Source organism: Chelon labrosus (genome assembly GCF_963514085.1).
Source record: "Chelon labrosus genome assembly, chromosome: 16".
Lineage (NCBI taxonomy): Eukaryota > Metazoa > Chordata > Actinopteri > Mugiliformes > Mugilidae > Chelon > Chelon labrosus.
The window spans coordinates 19,472,863-19,481,110 of record NC_140349.1 but is presented as its reverse complement, the minus strand read 5'-3'; the positions used below and the strand labels follow the sequence as shown (position 1 = coordinate 19,481,110).

The 8,248-nt window shown below is 40.3% G+C and overlaps 1 protein-coding gene across 1 annotated transcript; it reads right to left on the bottom strand.

The window, feature by feature from the left end:
- Positions 1-866: 866 nt before the first annotated feature.
- Positions 867-8,207, bottom strand: matcap2 (microtubule associated tyrosine carboxypeptidase 2). The gene is made up of 6 exons (XM_084563932.1): positions 7,767-8,207; positions 5,299-5,442; positions 4,329-4,461; positions 3,887-4,192; positions 3,556-3,653; positions 867-2,524 (listed from the first exon to the last, which is right to left on the bottom strand). The coding sequence occupies exons 1-6, from the start codon at positions 8,178-8,180 to the stop codon at positions 2,366-2,368; spliced, it is 1,254 nt and encodes a 417-aa protein (XP_084420058.1). The 5' UTR covers positions 8,181-8,207; the 3' UTR covers positions 867-2,365.
- Between the last annotated feature and the right edge of the window lie 41 nt (positions 8,208-8,248).

Below are 8,248 nucleotides of genomic sequence, written 5' to 3'. Positions count from 1 at the left end.
ATGTGGGCACGTGTGTGAAGACTGATACTCATTGTCCAGCGTGCCACTGCTTGTAGCTGTCAGTTTCAGCTCTGTGACCCTCATTGGTTTCCAGTTTCCCAGTGAAACCAGACACTGGTGAATGAGGGGAGTGACACCTCCAAACAGGGCTAAGAGGTAACAGTGTGTTGTGACAGATTTGGTTACTGCGGTCAGTCAGATTGTGGGTCACTATGTTCAGCTCAGGAACCTTTCCTCATAGATGTCTGGATGGAGCTCCAGATATTCTGATCTGACAATACTGTATGCTCTGCAGGAATTAGCTGTCATACTGATGATAAATCAGTTTTACTATGTGTAATGTGAAAGGGCTCATTCATTGCAACAAATGCACAGATCAACAGTGTCCTCAGTTGTGCAATAATGTTAGGCTCCATGTGAGGAAAAAACAAATCTATCCCTGCAAATAAATATATTTTTTAAACAATTCAGTTGAACTTGTGATGTCCTTGGATGACCTGTAATTTTCTATTCTTGGCCCAAAGCCCCAGAAACACTATATAGTGTATATATAGTCACCCTGACTTCCTAGACCTCCAGTGTTACAGTGTGAGGAACCTTTGAGTTACATTTGTCAGATGATTTTTAAATTCACCCTTAATGACCAATCACATTCATATCCTAAATTCAAAATGCAAACATGCATGAAAATGGTACAAATGGTACACTTAATTCACTGGAAAGAAATAGAAAAAAAACAACATAGACAAAAAGTTTGGAAGATATTAAGCACACAATAGTCTTTCAGGGGAGTCACTTTTATTGAAGATTCTACCTATAAATATAACCATAAAAATCATTCAAATAGAAAATGTCACATAGAAATGCCATGTTATTGAACTGTACCATTTAAGGGATCTCTGAGGAGGCAAAGGGCTCGCTGTGTTAGTCATTCCTGGTATCAACAACGCAAAAAACCACCAAGTATCACAGTAAAACCACAAGGCATTTGGTCTGTTTTGTAAAACATAAATGCATCCATTTGTACAAATGATACCAACATAGTAACTGCTCACATCTGTGCAGTTGAAAAGGTAGAAGTTAAGAAAGTGCAAACAGTCAAACAGGGTTTCAAGTCAGTGCACTAGGACCACTTCATTCTGGGCTTCATTCAGTGTATTGAACAACAAACCAAATGTCCAGATGTCAATTCCAAAAGTCATAAACAATATTACAAATAAATTCACATTTCAGCTAACCTTTAATGCAGAGCAATGCTGACAGACTCGGCTTTAATTAGCAGGCCTGTGTGACAATGCTGATGAAGTACCCTATCGCTTCATCTCTGCATGGTGAGAGGCAGCAGCATTCAGCATCATCATCATTATTTACCTTCATTCTTTCGAGCAACAACTTTCTGTTTTAACGTCTAAGACGCGTACTGCAGTAGAAGGAACTTAAGTGGTACCTACAGGAATCAAAGTGCAAGAATATATTTATCTTCACTAAAGAGGCAGATATATAAAAGTCAGGTAAGTACACTTAAATTATAGGTGCATGAGAGAAAGAATTTTACAATAAGATCTATATGTTTCCATGTGTTATTCATGCATAAATCCACAAAACATTAAGCACAAAGGTTTTCTCCAAGAATTAAATTATTAATATATTTTAAAAGCATCTGGAGGATATTTTATATCAGAGACCATTTATTATACTGGCATAGCTGATATTTTCAGTCAGCTGTGGCCAAATGTTTTTTCACTTCTTTGAAAAATTAAGTTTGGCCAGCATGAAATTTGTTCAAACGTATTGCAACACAACCCATTTACTGTTGCCAAATCCTAAATGACCTTATAGGAATGACAACAGCCTCACTCAAGAGGCATTTGAAGTTCGGTTTAGGTCTGTGGATCTACCTTTGAACACTCCCCGTGTTTCATGCAAGTTACAGAAGAAGAAGAGTGGGTTTCAAACCTTAACCCAAAGTGAATATCAGAAGAAAAGTAAACAAAAGTTGGCACCAAGTGCTTGGTAAAAGTATGGCATACGTATCATTTTGTACTGATACAGCAGTCCAGGTACTGTATTGGCACAAAAATTGTTCTAACAGCCAGTCCTAAACACGACACACTGAACTGATTTGTTTGATCCCTTCTTTATCTGTGGAGAAATGACTGGGCCATAGTGTATTTTTAATTGAAAGTGAATATCAGCTCCAACTATGACTATCACTCTAAGACAACTCTAAACTACAGGCAATACAGCACGCTGCACAAGTCACAAACTCTTCTTGTTTGCACAAAGATTGTGTTGGTGTTTTGATGCATGCAGTTATGACTGGCAGTGGCATGGCAGATTTTATTCAGGACTGTGCAGGCTGGGCTCAGATGATGGTCTTCAGCTCCTCATCAGTCAGCTGGTTGACTGCCATGATGTTAGTCAGCTGCTCAGAGTACCGTGCCTGGTCCTGCATGAAGTGTGGGATGCGGACCTTCTCCATCTGAGCCGTGGATTTCAGGCGGTCAACATCTTCAAATGACACCTGAGCCCACAGGAAAACAGAAGAGACTGGTTTAGCATCATGCTAAACTGCAAAAACTAGAAATACTGCCTCACAGTGGTATGCAAGTTTGAACTTTATTCCCCCATTGTGGGATTAAAAAAAAGTATTATCTTTTCTTATCTTAACTTGTGAAAATGGAATTATGACTCTAGGTAATAAACCATTTAAATATGTAGATTTTAATTCAATTCAATTTAATTCAATAATTCGGGTGTTTTTTAAAAGAAAAAAAAAAATAACGTCGTACATCATGTTACAGCTGGAATGAGCACCTTGTTTGCTCATCAGTGCATTCACTTCCTCAGAGGCACAAGAACGTGGCATGTTACCTCATCAGAGTGGTTATATAAGCTTGCTCTCCATTCATTCCACTGTTTCTGAGCTGCAACCATCCTCTGTGCAGTCTAACTTTTATTTCATGTGACGCAATGTCACAAATGATACTGCTCTGAGGTCTGTTACAGTGGTGTCGTAAGAAGCAAAGGCAGATAGGCGAGACCATTACAAACATGATACCACTAGACAGTATGACAGGACCATTTGTCCACAGCAGTGGGAGGACCCAAAAAAAGTCGCTTTTAAATAGAACACAACTGACTGGGATGTCAGGTTAAGAATTTATTCACCTTCCCCTGGGGCGTTGACTGTCACAGCCGGGAAGACAAATTTCTCTTCGGATATCATTTTTAAAAAATCTCATAATCTTGTGTTCTTTTAAATACCATTAATGCTGCTTCCCAATCTGTTTGTCTTTAGAAATCTATGAAAATTTGCTCCACTTTTTTTATTGACAAGATCGCACACATATCACCCTCCTCCACCAATCACTATAACCACCTTTAACTATGTGTGTCTGTGTCTGACTTTCTGACTTATGCTACTTTTGGGGACACCAAACCAGAGAGGTCACAGGATCAATGTTTTAGGCAGAGGAGGAATAATGTCCGTACAGTTTTATGTATACAGAACAACAAAGGTAAACAACAAAGGTAAACAATAAGATACTTTACCTTTCCAAGAGCCATCAGCAGGGGGAAGTTAATCTTGTCTCTATATCTCAGAATATTCAGGATGCCATCCAGGTAGACCTGGTCTTTACTGAAGCACCCTGCAATGTGTGAGGTCAGAAAACAACACCAATGAAGACAAGCAGGAACTTTCATGTTTATGTTTTTGAATGCTATTTTGTATGTATAACATGAATTGATACACTGTGGGTTAAGACAACTAGTGTTAGTGTCCACCTTCAAGGACATTAAATGTGCAATAAAGCCTAATGTTGGCTGAATGTAGCAGCAAACTCTAATTTGAATTTTAAATCATTTCTAGTGAGATAGTGACCTGGTAGAGCTGTGTCAGTCTGGCCTCTCTTAGCTCTCACGCAGTAGTCCCAGCGGGTGTTGGGGTCCTGGACGAAGCGTCCCAGGTTGTGGAAGAGTTGAGAGAAGGACATGTGGCTAGCCTGATACACAGTGTAGTAGAGCAGAGCAGCGCGCCACAGTGTGGGGTCTTTCCTGAACAGGACACTGTGGATGCTGGCCAGACCCTCCTCTGTGGGGTTCAGAGGCTTCAGGTTGTGTTTCTTCCGGCCCAAACTGTTGTTCCACGGCTGGTGGTAGTTGTTGATGCCTCTGAAGTAATGTGTGCCTGGTGGACACGGACAAAGATTAGATTTACTGTATAGGTGGATTCAAGTTTCAGTGGTGAGTTGGATTCAAGTTCCACAGCAAAACATCAAGATCTAGTATAACAACAAGTCACGTGTCAGAGCCTCTATACCCACCAATCTCATGCCTCAGCATGCCCTCCAGCCAGTGCTCTCGGGCACTGGAGATATTTATGGCTAGTGTGGGTCGGCTGTTCACCACCGTCATGGAGGCTCTGGATAGGAGGTCATCTGTCACCTGGACTACTATCTATCAACACGACACAGAGAGAACCATTGTATTAGAAAATAATGAATAGTATACCTGCTGTCAGACCAAAATAACAAGATTAAAATATCATCTTCTGGGGTTTCGTGAGCACTCCTTGTTTGTCATAATGAACAACTTAATAACAAAAACACTTTCTATATGGATGGATTGGCTAGTCATGGTATCTCCAGCCACTTTTACCTTAAATCTCAGTGCCATGACAGCTGCAACACATTTTCCCTACTGTGGGATAAATTGAAGGATTATCTTAATTTATCTTACGTTTTCCTTTTAAGTATGTTTTCTTAACTTGGTAGCTAAACTGGAAACATCTCTATATGCCACTAGGACAGTTTACCAAATGAATATCCACTACTGTTATATGTCATATAATAGGAATATAAAAACAAGGATACTTTATTACTTTTAGGGTGACTTTCTCCATTAATGCAGTCCTGTCACACCCTATATATTTTCTTTCCACTGTCTAGTGTGTTCAACCCATGAGGATATTGCAGTGCATACACAATGTGCATGTATGTGTAGTATTATGTGTGCAGTGGCTCATTATGAACTTGGTGATGTAACATGCGTTTGTTTGGTTACATAAACACGGCCCTATGTGAATAAAGTCAAGGGCTTACTTTTACCCAGAGCACATTCACTTTGGTGGCCTCCTGTTTACTGATCTGATGCACAGATCAACGCACTGTACTACTTATTTTACTGTGTAGTATGCTCTACTGTGGTTATGGATAGAACTACAACACGGTAACAATGTGTAAATAAAAAGTGACATGTCCTTCCATCCAGATCCTGAGACACCTGTCCCCTTACCTCCCCCATGCAGCCTTCCTTCTCCATGTATTTCTTGACGTTGTGCCAGATGCGACTCTTGGAGAGGAGGTTGCCCCCAGTGACCTGCTCAAATTTTTCATAGCTGCCATACTTCTGAAGGGCAAGCTCCATGATGCGTACTGCCTGCAAGACATAAGAAACTCATAATGTTAAGCTGCCTGTGACTAATAACTGTCTTTGACAGTTGCTTTAGACATGTAGTACTTGGGAAATATTATGTAACTAGTGGCACCGGGTGGTTTTCTGCTGTCTGCTCACCAAATAAGAGAAGGCAGTCTGACATACCGTACATTGCAGCGACGTCCAGGTGATCCTCAGACTGTTTACTGCAGCACTTTGAGTTTTGTTCCTCTTGAGGATTATCTTGGACTGGGGTAGTTAGTGTCAGGCCATTTCCACAACCTTCCCAAAATTACTAATTTAATTAAAAAAAATTCCCAAAACTAGTTTTATTTAAACACAAACAAAGTGTGTCCAATCAGATTATTAATTAAAAACTTAAGATTTCTGAAGGATGGATGACATGTGTCATCAGAAAAATACAAAAGTGACAAACAAAATTAAATGGGCTTTTTAAAAACTGTGCCCAACACCTGATTCTTTCATTCTGTGTGTCTTCTGCAGTACTGCAGACTGATTTAGGCTTATGAACAGGTTTAACGGGAGTCGAGGCAAAGAGCTACCTTCAAAAAAAGTTTCTGTAAAAATGTGCTGAATTCTATGTTACTTTGTATGCAGGACAGTAGCAAATGTGATTCAAGGGCCAGTCCAAAGAGGTTTGAACCCAGAGAAAAGAAAACGTACAAAGTAGGGTAGACTCCAGGAATACACACACACACACACACACACACACACACACACACGCACAGTAACCTCTTGACGATCATCTTACTGCATTTCCTGTTTCCCTTACTTTTTCTTTCCTTACTATGTTAGTACTCGTGTTACTAAAACTTCCTGCAACACAACCCCACAGGTTGTTTTCCTCCTTTCCAGTAATGCACACTTCACGGAATTCATTTGTGCCGTGTTTATCAAAACATAAACTTTAATTCTTGCTCTCCTGCAGGACAAAGTGAAGTGATTCTTATATTGTGAAACTTTAGTCCCAGCCACTCTCTATATTAATAGACTCGTGCTCTATCAGCTCTGGTCTGCAAAACTGCTTTGATAGCGAGTCCTTGTGATCACAGCATCCAACTTGACTGCTGGCATGTGGTATTAGGTTGCTGATCTCAACCCAGCCAGCTCAGCACCAACCTGCACTAGGGACGTTGCTGTAGTCGTGATGAACGACCTGTCACTGTCTCTGGGGCAGAATTTAGTGGACCAGAATCGACTGCTTGTACCTTGCATGCAAGCAAGCAAGTTTCAGGTTTTTGAGTTTCTCTAACCTAATTTTTACTTTAATACTGTGCTTGTCACACTTTTAGAGAAACACTTAGACCTGGAACAAGTTTGTGTTTGGTCTGAACAGGTCTAAAAGTAATATCTAATCAGACTTTGAAACTGTTATCGTCTTATGATTGGCTTGATTTTGGTAACCTTGCATTCAGAGAGACAGACAACCATTCACACTCACACTCCACACCTACGGCCAATTTCGAATCACCAATTAACCTAATGAGCATGTCTTTAGACAGTGGGAGGAGGTACCCGGAGAGAACCCACGCAGACACAGGGAGAACATGCAAACTCCACACAGAAAGGCCCAGTCGGCCCATGGATTCGAATCCAGAACCTTCTTGCTGTGAGGCATCAGTGCTAACCACCAAGCCACTGTGCTGCCCGGTAACCTTGCATTTTGTTATTAGCTAGTTACTAGCAAAAATCATTGTTTTGAATGTCACAAGTAAGTTCCAAGTCATAACCAAGTCCTAAACTTCTAATTGTGTAAGCATTTTCATTTTAAATGAGAGTAATTATTGAAATGAATAGATGTAGTACAGAGAGAAGAAATGCTTTACATAATGTGTACATATTTCTTTCAAATAATTAGAAATAAGACATACAGAAATACGTAGTGATTCTCGGAAAATAATTAGGCGTTAACGTGACTAAGTTTGGGGTTTGATAATAGTTGATAACATCTAAAGACAGAAACACTACAGCACTGAGAGGCAGGCTAAATTATAAAGCAATTAAAAGAGTTTGTTTTAATGTCTTTTTTTTTTTGCTAGTAATGACTATATCTTTATATCGTAAAATATTGGAATTAACAATTTGAAGTTACCCAAGTGAAGTCACATGTCCCTGGTGTTAATGTCCGATTTGAGTCTAAACGAATCCAACCCAAGACACCAAGTATGATTTATCCAAAACCTTATATTTTGAGCATCTTTCTTATTGCTGTTGACACTATATAGGTTATTTGACAGATGACCAGGATTATTTTGTGTGTTTGGTATCGCTATTGCCTGACATCCTTGGTAGAAAAAGAGCCTTACCTGTGTCAGGAAGCGATCTGAGGCATTGTTGTGCCGTTCCAGGACTGGAGGAGAAACCGGGTTGCTGTACTCAAACTGTGGATTGTAGTTGAAGTCAGACTTAAAAAAAGTGGCCTTCTCTTTCTCAACATTAGATGGCTTGATGGCTGAAAGGATGCAGAGTTTCTTGGTATTTTTCGCCTCCTGTGTGTTTGCTGCTTTGTACAAAGAGGGAAGTTTGGGGCGAGACGAGGTGGGGATACACATCTTCTTCCTGAGCTGTGGAACCACACGAGGAGCTAGGCCCACTGTCCTGCCCACGACTGAAATGTTGCGTGCTTGCTTGATAAGATTGGAGTTGCTGCCTGAGAGGACATGATTTGCCTGTGCTGGTTTACCAACACCTTCTGGAGCGAGCAGCTTTTTAGGAGCCATACCTGGACGGTTTCTTTTACTAAATGTGGAGCCACATTTCACTGATGTCTTTGGCCTTTTGAATGAGG

Excerpts from the sequence above, each read along its gene's own strand:
- matcap2 (XM_084563932.1), bottom strand. The coding sequence starts at position 8,180 with ATGGCTCCTAAAAAGCTGCTCGCTCCAGAAGGTGTTGGTAAACCAGCA. Across the intron at positions 4,462-5,298 it reads AGGAAGGCTGCATGGGGGAG|ATAGTAGTCCAGGTGACAGA; the intron begins GTAAGGGGACAG and ends TCGTGTTGATAG. Across the intron at positions 4,193-4,328 it reads CATGCTGAGGCATGAGATTG|GCACACATTACTTCAGAGGC; the intron begins GTGGGTATAGAG and ends CGTGTCCACCAG.